Source organism: Chiloscyllium punctatum, chromosome 9 (genome assembly GCF_047496795.1).
Source record: "Chiloscyllium punctatum isolate Juve2018m chromosome 9, sChiPun1.3, whole genome shotgun sequence".
Lineage (NCBI taxonomy): Eukaryota > Metazoa > Chordata > Chondrichthyes > Orectolobiformes > Hemiscylliidae > Chiloscyllium > Chiloscyllium punctatum.
This window is the reverse complement of record NC_092747.1, coordinates 67,164,494-67,184,161: the sequence shown is the minus strand read 5'-3', so window position 1 is coordinate 67,184,161 and position 19,668 is coordinate 67,164,494. Positions and strand designations below refer to the sequence as shown.

The window sequence follows — 19,668 nt, the reverse complement described above, 5'->3', positions numbered from 1 at the left end:
ACCAACGTGAAAAGTAATGGTGAAAGGGGACAGCCTTGCCAGCTGCCCCTAGAAATATTAAAATTTCTTGATCGTACCCCGTTGGTAATGACCGCAGCGAGAGGTGCACTGTGTAGAGAACCTTTACCCATCTTATGAAAACTTCGCCCAGTCCAAACCGGTCTAGAGTATAGAAAAGGTACGTCCACTCAACTCAGTCAAATGCCTTCTCTGCATCTAAAGAAATCACCAATCCCTGTATTGACTGCTGTTGGCATGCTTGAGTTACGTTAAGCAGCCTCCTAACGTTATTGGAAGATCTGCGACCCTTTATGAAGCCCGTCTGATCCTCTTTAATAATAGAAGGTAACACAGTCTCCAGCCTTCATGCAAGAACCTTAGAAAGGATCTTAAAGTCCACATTTAAGAACAAGATGGGACTGTATGAAGCACAGTCTTCCGGATCCTTCCCTTTTTTTAAGGATAAGTGAAATACTGGCCTCTCTCAGAGATAGTAGGAGACAAACATGACTGTATGAATCATTAAACATATTCAGCATCGGGCCTGACAGTATACTTATAAATTCCTTATAGAATTCACTGGGAAGTCCATCAGGACCGGGCGCCTTTCCACTCTGAAGCTGCCTCAGCTTCCTGCACTTCTTGCTCTGATAACGGGGCATTGAGAAAGGACTGTTGTTCGGGAGTCACACCCGGGAGCTTCAGATCTCTAAAAAGGGATTCCATTTTGGCCTGCCCCTCCTCACAATTCTCAGATGGGTATAACTTAGAGTAGAATCTCTGGAACGCCACATTAATCTTTTTAGAATCACATGTTAGGTTCCCAGACACTTCCCTAATTGCTGTAATGGTTTGTGGGCACTTTTCTTTCTGGCAAGGTATGCTAAGTATTTGCCTGGCTTGTCACCATGCTCGTATATCCTTTACTTTGCAAAAGCCAGCTCCTTCTTTGCCGTCTGCATGAGCACAGAATTTAGTGCACACCACAGTGCCGTAATCCTCTGTAGTTTGTCAAAATAGGTCTGTCAAAATAGGCCTTCTCGGCTGCCTTCAACCGTGTTTCAAGGAGACGTTGCTGCTCACTCTTCTGCCGCTTCCTACTTGTGGAATATGAAATAACTAACCCTCTGGAATAAGCTTTGGCAGTTTCCCAGAGAACAGATGAGCTATCAACCGAGCCTATTTTGATGTCTAGGAACGCCCGAAATTCCCTAGAGAAATACTCCACAAACTTGCTGTCTATGAGAATAAAGGGTCCATTCGCCAGTACCTTGAATCCACTGTAACATTCTTAATTTTAACCATGAGGTACACTGGAGCATGATCAGAGATGGCAATATTACCAATCGTACAGGATACCACCAGATCCATGGTTACCGCAGGGGTCAGAAAAAAATCAATCCTCGTGTGACATCTGTGCGGATTGGAGAAAAACGTGAAATCCCTACCTGTAGGGTGGAGACACCTCCAAACGTCCACCAATCCTAATTCCCCATACAAACCCAATAACTGTTTAGTTTGTGTAGAGGGTATCAAGGGACCTTTAGGCAACCTGTCTACTGTGGGGTCCATGAGGCAGTTAAAATCTCCCCCTATAATGATGTGCAGAGACTTGAGACTTATCAGTTTAGAAAAAGCATCTACCAAGAATTTAAGAGGATGAGCTGGGGGACAATAAACATTTAAAATGCCATATTCTTCCCCATTTATCAAGGCTTTAAGAATTACAAACCTCCCGTATGTGTTTTTAACACATTCTAACAATTTAAATGAGATTTTTCCTAACCAATATAGCTACTCCCCTACTTCTGGTATTAAATGATGAAAAATAAACTCGGTCAAAGCCATTCTGCTGTAATTTCAGATGCTCCTTGTCATCCAAATGTGTCTCCTATAACAAAGGATTATCCATCCTCTCCTTTCTAAGACTCAAGAGTACCTTCTTCCTCTTAATTGGTGAGTGACTTCCCTTGATATTCCAGGTACATCATTTAATCAAATCATTAGCCATCATCTTCTGCAATTACATTTAAATTCCAGAGAGGAAGAACCCGAACCACAAATTGCTGATTTTAGTGTTGCATGATCCACCAAATATAAAAACTACATAAACTAAAACCACTACATTTAACAAACATACAAAAGTATTAAAAATAAAAACAACAAAATCCAGGAAACAAACAAACAAGCCAATAGCGCTGAGTAGGGGAACTCACCCCCTGCCCGGAGGGGGCAACTACCTGTCCCGAACTGCCCATAAATAGGCATCTAACCATCTCAACCACCTTCACTTCTCCCAGCTAGAGCCGCATCACAAGCATAAGCTAAAAAGAATAAACACCCCATAGAATATCAATATGAATAAAAAAAATATTTTATTTAAAAAAAGGGAATAAATACCCCACCCATCCTTCGGTATGTCCTAACTTAGAAATTTAAAATGTACATCTTAACCACCGCCAGACATAGTTTGAACCAAATTATTATCAATAGAGGTAAAAAGAAGGGGCAAACAAAGCTCCAACCGGATTTCCTCCATTTCTTTTACAGAATGGTAAACGGATACCCAAGCAATGATATTTATACATACTACAATTGTTTAACTTAGGTTAGTTTGTCCACAAAGTCTCTTGCCTTCTCCGATGTGTCAAAGAGATGCATGGATCCATCTAAGGTGATCCGAAGCACTGCTGGATATCTCAGGGAGTACTGAATCCCAAGCTCCTTCAATCTTCTCTTGATGCCATCATACGATTTTCATTTCTGGATCACCACCACTGAAAAGTCCTAAAAAACCATGACCTTAGACCCCTCGTAAATTAGGGTCTTTGGATCCTTCCCCTGGAGTCTGGAAGCCTCCATGACTCACTCCTTATCCTGGTAATGATGGAACCGCACCAGTAAAGGACAATGGTGTTGACCCAGACCTGACCTCCGTGCTGGAACCCGGTGAGCCCTCTCTATCTTCACTCCTCTCATGCCAGTCTCCAAGTCAAGGAACTTCGGAAGTCAATCTTCAACAAATTCCACAGGCAGCTCACCTTCCTTACCCTCAGGCAGACCGATGATCCGAATGTTTTTTCTCCTGCCCCTGTTTTCAAGATCATCCACTTGGTCACGCAAATTACGAACCTGTGTCTTTAGGGCTTGGATCTCATCCTTGAATGAACTGGCATCAGCTTCCACCACTGTGACCCTGTGTTCCACCTCATCCGTCCTCTTCTCCAGGTCTCCCAGCTGCTGCTCATGCTTCTGCAGCACGAGAGAGACTGGAGCCCGCTTACCTTCAATCTATTTCCCCAACATCTCACGAGATTTCGAGAGCTGGTTCACCAGGTCCTGGAGAGTAGTCTGCTCTGAGGCTGCTGCAGGCACGGCCTCAGATGCTCCTTCTCCCTTTTTAGGCATTTCTGGACAGCTGAAAATACAGGTAAGTCAATTTTTAAATATTTCTTGGGGCTCCACAATCTTTCCAACACCCCAAGAAATCCTGATGACCTGGGTTGGGTGTCCTGCTCCAGCTGTGATGCGAAGCTCTGCAGTGTGATCTTCTCAGATCGCCGCCATCTTAGATCCCCCGAATTTATTTATTTTTAACTTATAAATGTCTCAGATTTCTGTTATAATTAGAAATAATGAAATGTCTAAAGTTATCCATTCCAGAATGCTTGAGTGTTTCATTTTCTATTAACTGAACTATTTAACTGAACTGTGTTGTTTAACTTCTGTATAAAAGGCTAAGTGTTACACTAATGCTGTCAACAATTTCTTATCTTCATGCTGTGAAAATAGATAATCTTGATATGAGTGCGGGGTGGGGGAAGTTGTTTTAAGCAATAAATAGATTGATTGTCTGAAAATATCATATTTCATTTTGGAGATGTTATTCACTGTAACAATTATCAAGCCACAACAAATCTAAGAACAATTAAGTGACTGGAAACTTACAAAGGTCTTCATATACTTCAAATGCACACGAACCATGTCATCTTTGAAGGTAACTCACTGTTCAATTACGGTTTTCTCACCAATACCTTATTTCAGTCAATTTTGCCTCGCTCTGTCCTTGTCCTATTGAAGTCGGCTCTGCACCAATTGATTTTTTTTCTTAGCCTGGATTGATGGTTGTCATTCTCCACCACCATCCTGAGCCTTACGGTACAATGACCACTGACTCCTGAGTGTTTCTTCACTGATGCTTGATCCGCTTCTTCCATCTCATTTCCAAGAACCACGTCCAATGGTGCATCCTTCCTTCTTCGACTGGAGACATACTACAGTAGGAAACTGCTGTTTGCAATCTAGGAACACTTGCTCCTTATTGTCCTTTCCACTACCAGTGTTCCAGTCTATGTTTGGGTATTTGAGTCCCCCATTATAATTACTCAAATGTTTCTATTGCTCTGAAATTTCCCTGCAGATTTATTCCTTATAAACTTTCCACTAGTTGGCAGACTATAGACTACGCCAATCAATGTAATTATATCTGTTTTGTTCTGTAGCTTTAGCCAAATTGATTCTATCGTTGTATCCTCTGTGACATTCTCTTTCTCCAGTACTGCAATGCTTTCTAACCAATACTGCAACCACTCCTTTTCTTCCTTCTCTATCTTTTCTGAACACCTTGTACCCAGGAATATTTAACATCCACTCTTGCCTTACCTGAGCCAGGTATTTGTTATCATCATTGCATCACATGGTAATTTGCATTTGTAACTCCCCAATTTTATTTGCTGTACTGCATGCGTACACATACACATGCACTCACTCTAATTTGATCATAATGTCTTTCTCTCTTACTCTGACTTCACCTTTTAACTCTATGCTAGTGCCAGCTGCACCTTCAAATATTTTGCGAGCTCTGTTGTTTTCCTTCACTGTTTCCTCTTCATTCCTTCACCCCACAAGTTGCTTTAAAGCTCTCCCAACAACATTAGTAAAATGCCCCACAAGGAACTCAGTTCAATCTCTGATCAAGTACCTTCCAGTTTATAGGTGCCAGCTTCCCCAGAGCCAGTTCCAATGTCCCAGGAAACTAAAGCTCTCTCTCCTGTGCCATCTTTCCAACCACGCATTCAACTGTCTTAACCTCCTATCTCAGTGCTAACTTGCCACTGGGAGTAATCCACAGCTTACTAAATTTGAAGTTCTGCTTGCTAACTTTCTACCTAGTTCTTTGAACTCTGATTGCAAGATCACAACCCCTTCTTACCTTAGTCATTGGTATCAATATGGATCATGCCATCTGGTTGCTCACCCTCTCCTGAGGAATGTTCTGCAGGTACTCTATAATATCCTTGACTCTGGCACCAAGGAAGCACATTGGCGACCACAGAAATGCCTGTCTGTTCCTGTCTGCCTTTTTCCTTAACTAATTCCCTATCACTATCTCTCCTCCTTTCTTCTTCCTCCTCTCCACTTCCTCCTCTCCAGTACAGCCAAACAGATTGCAGTGCCACAGGCATGTCTCATTTGAAAAGATTAAAGCAGTACAGTGTAAATTTAAAAGGTTAGGTAGAAGTTTTTAAAAAAACCTTATATTAGTAATCTCTGGTTTATTCATAATACAAACTCAAATGAGGGAAGGGACGAAAGGATAAAGGAGATAAATGGCTGAAGAGCAAGTCCTAGAGATGTACATACCCTTCGGTCCAATTCGTCCATGCTGACCAGATACTTTAAATTAATCTAGTCCCATTTACCTGCATTTGGCCCATATCCCCCTCAACCTTTCTTCCTCATGTACCCATCCAGATGCCTCTTAAATATTGTACTTGTACCAATCTCCACCAGTTCCTCTGACAGCTCATTTCATACATCCTTTATTTGAAAACGTTGCCCCTTAAGTCCCTTTTTAAATCTTTCCCCTCTCACCCTAAACCTATGTCTGTAGTTCTGCACTGCCACAACCCAGGGAAAAGGCCTTGTCTATTTACCCTATTCATGATTTAACCTATCATGACTTTATAAACCTCTAAGGTTACCCCTCAGCGTCCAACACTCCAGGGCAAACAGGCCAGCCTATTCAACCTCTCCCTATAGCTCAAACCCTCCAGCCCTAGCAACATCCTTGTAAATCTTTTTTGAACCCTTTCAAGTTTCACAACACCCTTCCAATAGGAGGGAGACCAGAATTGCACACAATATTCCAAAAATGGCCACACCAGTGCCCTGTACAGTTGCAGCATAACCTCTCAACTCCTATATTCAATGCACTGACCAATAAAGAAAGCATACTAAACACCTTCCTCACTATCCTATCACATGGAGCAGTCTTGGTGCAAAGATGCACCTTGAGAAGAGTGATGTACTCTTCCTGTCGGATGTGGGAGATTAGGGAGAAGTTCCTTGTTACTAATGATTATGTCTGCAGTAAGTGTGTTTGGTTCTGAAATCTTTCAAATTATATTGATCTGTTGGAACAGCAGATAGAGGCAATGCAGAATTTATAGGAGCTAGGGGTGTGATGGATGGCAGTTATCGGAAGGGAGAAAAACTGCAGATACAGTCAGGAAGATGGGTTACTGCTAGGAAAACTAGGGAGGGGCAGGTAGTGCAGGAGTCTCCTGTGGCTATCCCCATCTCAAACAAGTACGTTGCTTTGGAAAAAATAGGAGGTGATGGATTCTTGGGAATGTAGCTCATATAGGAGACAGTGAAGTCTTCAGTTGCTGGGGATCAGAGTTGAGAGTGTGTTGCTGGAAAAGCACAGCAGGTCAGGCAGCATCCGAGGAGCACGAAAATCGACAAGAGCTCTGGCCTTAAATATCACATAAACAGCCAAGTTTCTGGTACCGAGACTGGCTCTAACATAATGAGAGGTATGTCAGGTTCCAAGCGATTGATTGTGATAGAAGAATCTCTAGTCAGCAGCACAGACAGATGTTTCTGTGCTCACAGCAAGAAATCAGAATGGTATGTTGCTTCCCTGATGCCAGGATTAAGGATATCTCAGAGAGTGCAGAATATTCTCAAAGGGGTGTTGGACTAGCAAGAGGTTGTTGCACACATTGGAACTAACAATATAGGAGGGAAAAAGGATGAGATTCTGAAGGGAGAATATAGAAATTTAGGCAGGAATTTATAAAGGTTCTCAAGGGTAGTAGTATCTGGATTTATCCCAGTTCTGTGAGCTAGTGAGGGTAGGAATAGCAAGATGGAGCAGATGAATGCGTGGCTGAGGAGCTGGTGCAGGGGAGAAGGGTTCACATTTTTGGATCATTGGCATCTCTTCTGGTGTAGAAGTGACCTGTATAAGAAGGATGGAGGGGGACCAGTATACTGGCAGGGAGATTTTCTAGAGTTGCTTACGAGTAAGGTGAGGGGATGGGACACAGGGAGATAGTGAGGAAAGAGATCAGTCTGAGACTAGTACAGTTGGGAAAAGGAACAAGTCAAACAGTCAGGGCAGGCAGGAATAAAGCAGAGAATGAGGTAAATTAAACTGCATTTATTTCAATGCAAGAAGCCAAACAGGGAAGGCAGATGAACTCAGGGCATGGTTAGGAATATGGGAGTGGGGTATCATTGCAATTACAGAAATGTGGCTCAGGGGTGAACTAGACTGGCAGCTTAATGTTCCAGGATAGAAGATGGGGGGCAAGAGAGGAAGGGGAATGGCGTTTTTGAATAGGGATATTATTTACAGTTGTATTTAGGGAGTATATTTCTGAGAATATGTCGAGGAAAGTTATTTGAGTGGAACTGAGAAATAAGAAAGGAATGATTACTTTATTGGGATTGTACTGAAGACCCCTTAATAGTCAGCGGGAAATTGAGAAACAAATTTGTAAGGAGATCTCAGTTATTTATAAGAATAATAGGGTAGTAATGGAAGGGGATTTTAACTTTCCAAACATAGACTGGGACTGCCATAGTGTTAAGGATTTAGATAGTGAGGAATTTGTTAAGTGTGTTCAAGAACATTTTCTGATTCAGTATGTGGATGTAACTATTGGAGAAGATGCAAAACTTGACCTAACTCTTTGGAAATACGGTAGAGCAAGTGACTGAGGTTTCAGTAGGGGAGCACTTTGGGGCCAGGGACCATAATTAATTAGTTTTAAAATAGCGATGGAAAAGGATAGAGCTGATCAAAAAGTTGAATTTCTAAATTGTGATAGCTACAGGCAAGAACTTTCAAAAGTTGATTGGGTGCAGATGTTCGCAGGTAAAGGGACAGATGGAAAATGGGAAGCCTTCAAAAATGAAATAATGAGAATTGAGAAAGAATATGTTCCTGTTAAAGTGAAAGGCAAGGCTGGTAGGTGTAGGGAATGCTGGATGACTAAAATGATTGAGGTTTTGGTCAAGAAACAGAAGGAAACATATGTCGGGTATAGACAGCAGAGATCGAGTGAATTCTTAGAAGTATAAAAGCAGTGTAAGTATACTTAAGAGGGAAATCAGGAGGGAAAAAAGGGGACAAGAGATAGCTTTGACAAATGAGGTTCAGAAGAATCCAAAGGGATTTTATAAATATATTAAGGATAAAAAGATAATGAGGGATAGAATGGGACCCTTCAAAGATCAGCAAGGCAGCCAATATATGGGACCACAAGAGATGGGGCAGATACTAAATGAGTATTTTGCATCATTATTTACTGTGAAGAAGGATGTGGAAGTTACAGAATGTGGTGACATCTTGAAAAATGTCCACATTACAGAGGAGGTGGTGTTGGATGTCTTAAAATGCATAAAGGTAGATCAATCCCCAGGACCTGATCATGTGTACCCGAGCACTCTTTGGGAAGCTAGAGAAGTGATTGCTGGGCCCATTGCTGAGATATTCGGATTATTTATCAGATAGTTACAGGTGAGGTGCTGGAAGACTAGAGGTGGTGCCACTATTTAAGGAAGGTGGTAAGGAAAAGCCAGAGAACTATAGACCAGTGACCTTGACATTGGTGATGGGCAAGTTGTTGGAGGGAATCCTGAGGGACAGGATTTACATGTATTTGGAAAGGCAAGGACTGATCAGGAATAGTCAGCATGGCTTTGTGCATGAGAAATCGTGTCTCACAAACTTGATTGAGTTTTTTGAAGAAGTAATGAAAAGGATTGATGAGGGCAGATCTGTGGATGTGATCTATATGGACTTCAGTAAGGCGTTCGACAAGGTTCCTCGTGGTAGACTGATTAGCAAGGTTAGATCACATGGATTACAGGGAGAACTAGCCATTTGGATACAGAACTGGCTCGAAGGTAGAAGACACAGGCTGGAGGCCTGTGACCAGTGGTATGCGACATGGATCAGTGCTCGTTCCACTGCTTTTCATCATATATAAACGATCTGGATATGAACATGGGAGGTATACTTAGTATAGCTTGCAGATGACACCAAAATTGGAGGTGTCATGGACCGCGAAGAAAGGTACCTCAGAGTACAATGGGATCTTGATCAGATGGGCCAATGGGCCGAGGAGTGGCAAATTTAGTTGAATTTAGATGAGTGGGAGGTGCCGCATTTTGGAAAGGCAAATCAGGGCAAGCCTTATACACTTAATGGTAAGGTTCTGGGAACTGTTACTGAACGAAGAGACCTTGGAGTGCAGGTTCATTGTTCCTGTTCAAGGATTCAGGTTTCTGGACAATTCGAATGTCTTTTGGGATAGAAAAGATGTGACAAAAAGGTTAGGTGTGACCTTAACTGGAAAGGGACCAATATGTTAACAGGGAGGTTTGCTCATTCCATTAAGGAAGACTTTACACTGAGAGAGTGGTGGAGTCGAGAAATTCTAAGCAGTATAAGTAAGAAGATTGATGGGTAAGTTTCTGAATGTGAAGAGAGCACATCAATTAGAAATGAGAGACAAGGGAGAGTCAGAGTGTGTAGTAACTCTGAAGAACTAAATTGCATTTATTTCAATGCAAGAGGTCTTACAGACAAGGCTGATGAACTTAAGGCATATTTAAGAATGTAGGATGGGATATCACAGGTATTACAGAAATTTGTCTGAGAGATGGACAGGTTTGGCAGCTCAGTGTTCTAGGTTTTAGATGCTGTAGGAAGGATAGGAAAGGAGAGAAGAAAGTAGGGTGTTGGGGGAGAGTGGTATTTTTGATTAAGGAATACATTTCTCCTATAACTTGAGAAGATAATTCTGAAGAATTGTCCAGTGAAAATATGTTGGCAGAAATTAGAAGTAAGAAAGCAAAGGTCATCTTGATGGGATTATACTATAGGCCCCCCAATAGTAAGAGAGAAATTGAAGAAACAGTTATGGAGAGAGATCTCAGATATATGTGAGCATTATAAGGTTGTAATAATGCGGGATTTTAATTGACTAGGGCTACCATAGTGGTAAAGGTTTGAATGGTGAAGAATTTGTTGACTGTGTTCAAGAAACTTTTCTTGAACAGTATATGGGTGCTCCTACTAAAGGAGCAAAACTAGACCTTTTTGGCAATAAGAATGGGCAAGTGACTGACATAAAAATAGGAGAGCAGTTTGGGTCGTATGATCATAATTCTATTAGATTCAAAATGGTAAGAAACTATCAAAAGTTGCCTGAAATAAACTGTTCATGGGTAAAGGAACAACTTCCAAGTGGGAGGCTTTCAAGAGTGTAATGACGAGACTTCAGAGGCATTATGTTCCTATTAGAGAGAAGGTGAAGACTGACACAGCATCAGGAGGTGGAGAAGTCAATGTTTCGTGTGTAACCCTTCTTCAGAATTGCAGGTGGGTGTAAGGGGAGCTGCAGGTAAAGGTGGTGGGGGTGGGGGGGCATGGGGTAAGTGGGGTAGTGAGGTAGGGATAGGTGAACACAGGTGGAGGGTACGACCTGGTCGGTCGATGGGAGGAATGAATCTGGTTGGTAGCTGAAAGGAAGGATCAATCAGAGGAATGGAAGGGAGGGGGAGGGGCTGGGAAGCAAGTCTGGGGATGGGAAGGGAGGTTATTTGAAATTGGAGACCTCAATGTTGACTTCTCCGGGCTGTTGGCTGCTCAGGCGGAAGCTGAAACGGTGTTCCTCCAATTTGCAGTCTGATTCATATTGATAATGGAGGAGGCCAAGAATGGTCATGTCAGAAAGGGAGTGGGAAGGGGAATTATAATGGGCGCTGACTGGGAGTTCTGGTAGGCCCCTGCTGGCTGGCTGAGATGCTTGAAGAAACGTGCCCTGAGTTTGCATTTGGTCTCCCTAGTCTAGAGAAGACCACATCAGGAGTACTGGATGCAGTAAACTAGGTTGGAGGAGATGCACAAGAACCTCTGTCTCACCTGGAAGGACTGTTTGGGGCCCTGGATGGAGGTGAGGGGTGTGATGTGCTGGCTGGTTTTGCATCTTTTACGGTTAGAGGAGAAGGTACTTGGGGATTCGGGGGGGTTGGTGGGGAGACTGGCTCAAACTAAGGATTGGCTCAGGGAACGGTCCTTGCGGAAGGCAGAGAGAGGCAGAGAGAAGATGTTCTTGGTGGTGGGGTCTAATTGGAGTTGGCGGAAGTGTTTAAGGAAGAATAACAGAGAATCTTACTTTCGGTATAGATAACTTGGTTCAATCAAATTAATGCTAAGTGTTTAGGGCATTCTTAAGAAAGAAATTAGGAAGGCAAAGAGGGGCTATGACATAGCTTTGGCAGATACGGTTAAGGATAATCAAAAGAGTTTCTACAAATACATTAAGTGCAAGAGATTAACTAGAAATATGGTAGGGCCCCTGAAAGATAAAGGAGGTCATCTTTGTGTTGAACCACAGAGATGGGAGAGCTACTAAATTAATATTTCACGTCACTTTTTACTGTGGAGAAGGAAATGGATTCTTACGAATGTAGAAAATTAATTTTTGATGTTTTAAAACAGATCACATTACAGAAGAAGTAGTTTAGAGTTCTTGGAGAATATAAAGGTGGATAAATCTCCAGGACCTGATCTAATATGAAAACAGAACTTGGAAAATAAGGGAAAAAATTGCAAGACCCCTTGCAGTAATATTTGCATCATCTATTACTATGGGTGAGGTGCCTAATGACTAGACAGTAACTAATGTTGTAAGGATGTTCTGAAGATGTGAGTGTACTGTACCTTTAAGATAGTTAAAAGCTAGCAGAACTAACTGACAGCATCAAATGTTCTGATTAAGATGTGGTGTAACATGTGGTCCAGCAGCTAGGGTAGCTGGTTTCTTGGAGACAAAAAAAAGAAATAGGCCAATCAGTTTAAATTATGCCTCCCACCCAAAAAAACCAACATTTATATTGATAATATAAAAGCCAACGACACCATCCGATGCTTTGGAGGTATAAGACTGGGGAAAATTGAACAGTTGGAACAGAACGATCAAAAGACCAACAGATGTAGGGTGCTAGTAAGAACTCTGAGAGGTACCTGTCCAGAGAAGGAATTTACACAGAGAGAAAAAAAACAACACCGACCTGGACAGCAAATCTACAGAGGAAGATAAGACAGCTGGCTGGTTTTGAAATTTGAAAATTTTGGTAAATTTCACTCAGGAGGGGCGGTGGGGGGGGGAAGATTTATTAGAATTGTATTATAGAAGGGAAAGTAAAAGAGTTGTGAATAGTTGTTAGTTAATTATTCTCTTATATTTTAAGAAATAAAGTTGTTAATTTTTGCTTTAAATAGTTCTTGGCCTCTTGGATTTTCACAGATTACTGCACGGGATAAATCTTTTTTGTTTCTGGTTTTAAATTAAGCAGGAGAGTTTACTCCGTGTCGGAAAAAGGAGAAATGGGGGAAACTATAGACCTGTGGGTAAATTGTTGGGGGTAATTATAAAAGATAGGATTTATGGATATTGAAAGAAGCAAAAATTGATTAGGGATGGTCAGCATGGTTTTGTGCAGGGAAAATCGTGTCTGACAAACTTGATTGAGCTTTTTGAGAAAGTTACCAAAAAGATTCAGGGCAGAGCAGTAGATTTTGTTTACTTAGACTTTAGTAAAGCATTCATCAAAGTTCCGCACAGTAGACTAATTAGTAAAGTTAGGCCACATGGGATTCAATGTGAGCTTGCCAATTGGATACATAATTGGCTTAATGGAAGGATGTTCGGAATTGAGGCCTGTCACTAACCGTGTTCCATGGGGATTGGTTCTGGGTCCTCTTTTTTTTGTTTGTCTTTTATTTCAATGATTTGGATGTGAATAAAGAAAGCATGGTTAGTAAGTTTGCAGAGGAAACCATAATTTATGACATAGTAGACAGTAAAGAAGTTTTCTAAGATTACAAAGGGATCTTGATGAAATGGGTGAATAGTTTGAGAAATGGCAACTAGAGTTAGAGCAATGTGAGGTATTGCATTTTGGTACAAGAAACAAGAGTAATGCTTATACAATTCATGGTAGGACCTTGGGTAGTATTGTAGAACAGAGAGACGTAAGCGTGCAGATACATTATTCTTTGAAGTTTGCATCAAGACTATTTAGCATGCTTGCCTTTGTTGCTCAGTGCTTTGAGTATAGGAGTTCGAAAGTCATGCTGAGGTTGTACAGGATATTGGTGAGGCCTTTTCTGGAATACTGTGTCCAGTTCTGGTCGCCCAGTTATAGGAAGGATCTTATTAAACTGGTGAGGGTTCAGAACAGATACACCAGGATGTTGCTGGGTATAGAAGGTTTGACGTGTAACGTTTTGCTGGATAGCTGGGACATTTTTTTCACTGAAGTATTGGGAAATTGAGAGGTGACCTTGGAAGTTTATAAAATAATGAGACATATAGATCGAGTTAATGGTAGTTGTCTTTTCCCTAGGATGGGCAATTTCAAGACTAGGGGGCACATTCTTAAGGTGAGAGAAGGAAGATTCTAAAAAGGCATGAGAGGCAAGTGTTTTGTGCAGAGCGTGATTCACATGTGGATTGAACTTCCTGAGGAATTGGAAATATTAGTACAATTAAGTTTATAAGACATTTGGATCAGCACATGAATGGGAAAGGTTTGGAGGGATATGGGCTCGGAGCAGGCAAGTAGGACTAGTTTAGGTTTGAGATTATGTTTTGGTTGAACCGAAGGGTCTATTTTTGTGCTACGTGACTCTATGGACTCACTTGAGTAACCAAACCGTTTCTAAGCGGAACCCTGCAATTGCTGTGCTACTTGCCTGAATCTCTTACTGTGCAGTGGTCTCCCATTCCCTTCCTTCAGGTACTTAAGCTGTGGTGTGATCACCTTTCTAAACATTCTATCCATGAACTCTCAGGCTTACGATGTACCTTTCTGGGCTGAAAGCACTTCCTACACATATGGTCATTTAGGACACTAGTAGGCTACATGATTTCCCATACATTACAGGCTACACATTCAACTTGACTAATCTGTGCCGCCATGCCTTAAGCTTAAACTTACTTAAGTTTTACCTACTGACTTAGTCTTAACTTCTCTTATTGTATTTCCCTTAGTTATACTACTTCATCATATTGACTTGACTTTCACTTATTCATGTTTCTCAGTTAATCCTGGATTTCAAAACAAATTTCAAGGTCAGGATATTCTCATGGAATGAGAGAAAGATGGGTATTGTGGGAGATGAAAGTGGGTGGCACAGTGTCCCTTTTGGTCATGGTTGGGGATATGAAAATAAGCTGGAAAGATGTTTCAGGCAATAGTGAGTGTGGTTGGGGAACACAATAGCAAAGAAAGTATGAGATATCAGCCAGATGGCACTTTTATGGGCAGTGCAGAAAAAAGGTCATTTACCTTTTTCCGACGCTGCTGTACATCCCTCCAGATGTTTGAGACTGCTGTGAGCTGGGTGGCAAATGCAACCAGGCTGGAACGGTCTGATGATGTGGTCTCCAACATCCATAGTACTTTGCCTTGTACACCTTTTGGGCTATGGTGCCTTGGAATATATCTTGTAAAATGTCATAAACAAATATTTGTTGTATTTGAGGAGAGACTTTTTATTTTTAAAAATGACTGTAGTGTCAAATTATTAAGATCCACTTTTCATCTGTTTCTTTGTGACTTATGTATGCGAAAATATTTGCACACTGCACATTAATGACTATATAGATTCTAAAGCAATTTTAAATTCATTTATTTTAGCCAGTTGGGACAGAACAAGATACAACATTAGCAAGAGTGAAAGAAGAAACTGATGAACAGGAAGGAGAATTGCCAGCAAAATTGCAAGAACAATGGGATCATGTCCAGGTACAGTCTTTGGTTAATTTCAAACAAAGCAGTTGCACTTATTCTGGAGGATATATCTGCAGTATGTCTATAAGGAGAAGAAAATTGTAATGAAATAAATTAGCATTTAATGAAGGAAGAAGTCAACATATTAAACAACATATATTTTTGTAAGTTTTTTTTTGCTAGATTTACTTGCAGAAATGCTTAAATTCTATTGCTGGGCAGTTGGCTTCTGGAGCTAAACTATAAAATAAACTGTAATTTAATATAACTTGGCATTCTGATTGACTGAGTTTAAAAAGAGAAATAGAAAAACAGTTTTTAGAAAATGTGTTTTATTTACCCTACAAACATGTGTATGTCCTTGGATTGCTTGATATTGCCTATGGCACTGCTGAATTTAAGCTACCTGCCCAATACTGACATTTCTCTTTGAGTACCAATTTTTCTTTTGACATTCTTTTCCGTTAGTTTCACTGTACTATCATCTTTGCCTGAAATCGTAATGAATGTCATGGGGACTGGATGATATCCAACAACTTGCTGAAATGACCATCATTTAAGGCTAATCCCAATTTCTGTGTCAACCAATGTTTGTGTTTCTGTGGGTATTGTTGGATAGCAATCGGGACCAGGAGCTTTCCAACATTTCAACCCTTCTTAACAAACTTAGTTGGGATTTGTGAATTCTCTGGAGCAATTTGCATAATGATGCGAGAGGGAGCATAAGAATGCAACTTAAAATACCTGTGTTCGTAGCCCTAAAAGCTTAATGGTTAATTTATAATTGCACTTTTTATGCATTTTGGATACAAATCATGAGTTGGGAAAAAGAATACAATAGAAAACAAATTACACTTAATTATTCTATTCAACTATCAGAAATTCAATTCAAATGACTGTATATTGATGGGCATTTAAAAACACTGGTGACAGCTAACACCGTTTGAGTGTGATTAGTGACATTTTGAGAGTGATCTCTTTTGTCATGTTTGAAGGTACAGCCCTTTGTTCTAACTTGCATTTTTAATGCAAAAATTAGATTTGATCTTTAAAAATAGTATATTTGATTTGATATCCCATACAGTATCATATAAGGAAAAAGATAGTTAATCAAGATACTTAATTTTAAAAAAGCTTTAAGCAATTAAACTCATAACTGAGTACTCGTATGATAAGATAATGGTGTGTGAATATGAAGAAATATCTTTGTTAAGCTAAAATTGCATCTCAATTCTGATGTAATTTGAAATAAACATTTAATAATTGAGTCCAGTCAGTGGATTACTAAAATCTAGAAACTGTTGTATACTTGGTGCAACCTCTATTTTGGATGGTGTAAAGCAAAGAACGTGCCTGTAGCAATCTTTGACTATGATAGTAACATTTCTGGTGACATTAGGATAGAATTTCCATTAGGAGCACAATCTGAGAATTTGCAGTCAATAATGCTGTGAAATTGCACTGGTTTTGATGAAGTGGTTAGACCCAGGTTTTTGTGAAAACTCATTTGTAAATGCCCTATTATGAAATTTTCAATTGATTACTGCTATCAAGCAATTGTTATTAATGCTAATTGATCATTGGAAGAAACAGGGTCTTTGGTGCCTCAAGATAATGGAATCAAATTCATTTAAACTTAAAATGTTTCAAGCATTTTCTGCAGCTGTAGAACAAAACCAATCAGTGGTTTCAAATGTCTGCAAGTAATAGTCCTTAACTAACAAAGGGTTACAAACCCAGCTAATTGAAATATGACTTGTCCAGTATTACCGAGTGAAATCTGACTAGGTAGATCATCAGTTTTAGTTTTGCAGTTTTGGTTACTTTGTTGGTCAGTCACTGAACAAATTCACAAGAGGCTACCTATGCACTTCGATCAATAGTGCTTCAAAATTTGTTGTACACAAAGGGATAAAAGAACCTATTAAACTATACAAGAATTAGTTGGATTATCCATATCAAAAGCAAAGATTTCAACATTTTTACCCTCAACAACAGGTTTATTCAAATGTCAGTGAAAGGTCTTCCTGTTACCATTATAAAGTTCCTGTTGTTGGCTGCAGTTGGTTTATTTCCACCATTAACTCAATTGTAGCCTCTTTAATTAATGACTCTGCAAAAACCCTGATATAAACAGCTAAAACAGCTTATTTATTTCTTATCATAAATTCCAGAAACTCCTCATCCTCCACCTTCTGTTTTTGTATCTCTTCTTGTTAACAAGACTGAAGCTTGAGGAGTGTGTTGTCGCTCATTAGTCCATGGGTTGCAACATAAAATAAAAATGTCTTTTTTCCAGTTATTGAGATGGCGAGTTAAATATCTTTATTATTATCAGGTTTTAAACAAAGATCTAAAAAGCAGGTTACTTGATAAACATAATTATGAGTTTATTATTCAAAATAAAGTTTATTCAATAAGGATTTAATATATGCATAGTCAGTCCTGTAGTAGTATAAATGCTCATCTGTATAAATATCCTCAAAATTCTCATATAAACTCAAAAACACACTCTCTTCAGGGAAAGAAAAATGAAAAACTGTTTTCTCTGCAAAGATTGGCTTTCTGAAAAAAAGAACATTTTTTTTCCAATGGATTATTCCTGAAGGCAAAAAGATAAAAAGTAGGATGTTCTGTAGTCTGTTGTTCTGATATTCTGGTATGTGTGAGCAAGTAATTAGTGACTTGGACATGCCAGTGTTGGACTGGGGTAGACAAAGTTAAAAATCTCACAACACAAGCTTATAGTCCTACAAATTTATTTGAAAGCACTAGCTTTCGGAGCATCACTCCCAACCGTCTGATGAAGGAGCAGTGCTCCGAAAGCTAGTGCTTCCAAATAAACCTGTTGGACTATAACCTGGTGTTGTGTGATTTTTAAACAAGTCATTAGTCATTCACTTGTCTATGAAGTCTTGCTCAGGAAATACAATCATGAGACATTGTTCAAGATTCTCTTTGAAAATAAAACAATAAATTTCATCCTGAACTGAAATAGGAGCGGTAAACTGGTCAGTTTGTTCATAACAAGCTTTCAGTTTGTTCTTAATCAACTTCCTTTCAAGTGAATTACATAAAACAGCAGTTACCCCTACCCCCACCTCTATTCCTGCAGAAGTTATACCCAAAACGTTGGCTTCTCCACTTCCTGATGCTGCATGGCTTGCTGTGTTCCTCCAGTGTCCTGCTTGTCCACAGAACAACAAGCAGCAATCATCAATCAACCAATTTCTAGGCTTACTTCTTTTGAAAAAAATACAGAGGGAAGCATCCATGGTCTCTTTTAAAGAAACATCTCCATAAATGTCCACAAATGTTGAAATAAATTTTCTTTTTTCCGCAGTTCTTCAAAACTTAAATCCATAGGGCAGGATTTATGTAGGCACTAGGGAATGTTGTAGAACAAAGAAACCTAGGTACATCGTTTCTTGAAAGTGGTGTCACAGCTAGATAGGGTGGTGAAGAAGGCACTTGGCACTTAGCTTCATTGGTCAGAACATTGAGTAAAGGAGTTGGGAACATCATATTATTGCTGTACATGGTATTGTTAAGGACTACTGTGTATAATTCTGATTGCCTTGCTATATACAAGTAGTTATTAAACTGGAAAGGGGGCAAAAAGTATTTACAAGGATGTTACCGTGTTACCGAGACTGGACAATTGAGTTTTAAGGGGAGGCTGGATAGGTTGGGACATGTTTCCACAAAGTATAGGAGACTGAGGGGTGAGCTTAGAGCTTTATAAAATCATGAGGGTCGTAGATAAGGTGATTAGCCAAGGTCTGTTCCCCAGAGTAGGTGAGTCCAAAACTAGAGGGCATAGGTTTAAGATGAGAAGGGAAATATTTAGAAGGGACCCGAGAGGAAATTTTTTCACACAGATGGTGGTACATATGTAGAATGAGCTGCCAAAGGGAGTGGGAGTGGTAGGTAAAATTACAACATTTAAAAAATATTTGGATAGGTGGATGGATAGAAAATGTTTAGATGGCTATGGGCCAAATTCAGGCAAATGGAGTTAAGTTTAAGAAACGTGGTCAGCATGGATGAGCTGGGCCGAAGGGTCAGTTTCCATGCTGTATGACTCAGACGCCTCCAAGCAATATTAAATGAGCAAAGCTAATTCTTATGTTGTTTTCATTAAGTGCCAGTTTCACTGCAAGACCCAATAAGTTTTCTTGTCATATGTAATCAAACATGCCTTCACTGATTACCTACTCCACACAATTGCATCAGTTTTGTCTGATTCTAGCCCCATTTTACCACATGCAGTCCCTGGAACAACTTGCCACTGCAGGGAAATCATGAAACTGATCAAATCCCTGGTGCCAGTGCTATCATTTAAAAGGCTTTTGTGTACCCAGCCAAGCATTGTCAGTCCAGAGCTACTCTACATGGTTCCTGACATTTGTTCCTGACTTGGCAGACAGAGAAATTTGGTGTCTTTCTTTGTGGCTGGCCCCAGATCAGAAGAGGCTGTGTCACCATACCATGCCAGGCTTGACTGAGGTTGACTCCTTGTAGTCTTCACCACCAAGATGAATGCACAGTAATGTATGAAGC

At 40.2% G+C, this 19,668-nt stretch overlaps 1 protein-coding gene across 11 annotated transcripts in view; it reads left to right on the top strand.

Annotated features, from left to right (window-relative positions):
* LOC140481473 (disks large homolog 2-like) overlaps positions 1-19,668 on the top strand; it is a 956,164-nt gene that overhangs the window by 204,666 nt on the left and 731,830 nt on the right. For all 11 annotated transcript variants that reach the window (XM_072577706.1, XM_072577705.1, XM_072577704.1 and 8 more), the window contains one exon: positions 15,013-15,120. In XM_072577706.1, the coding sequence (XP_072433807.1) occupies positions 15,013-15,120 (108 nt within the window). The remainder of the gene's footprint in view (positions 1-15,012; positions 15,121-19,668) is intronic.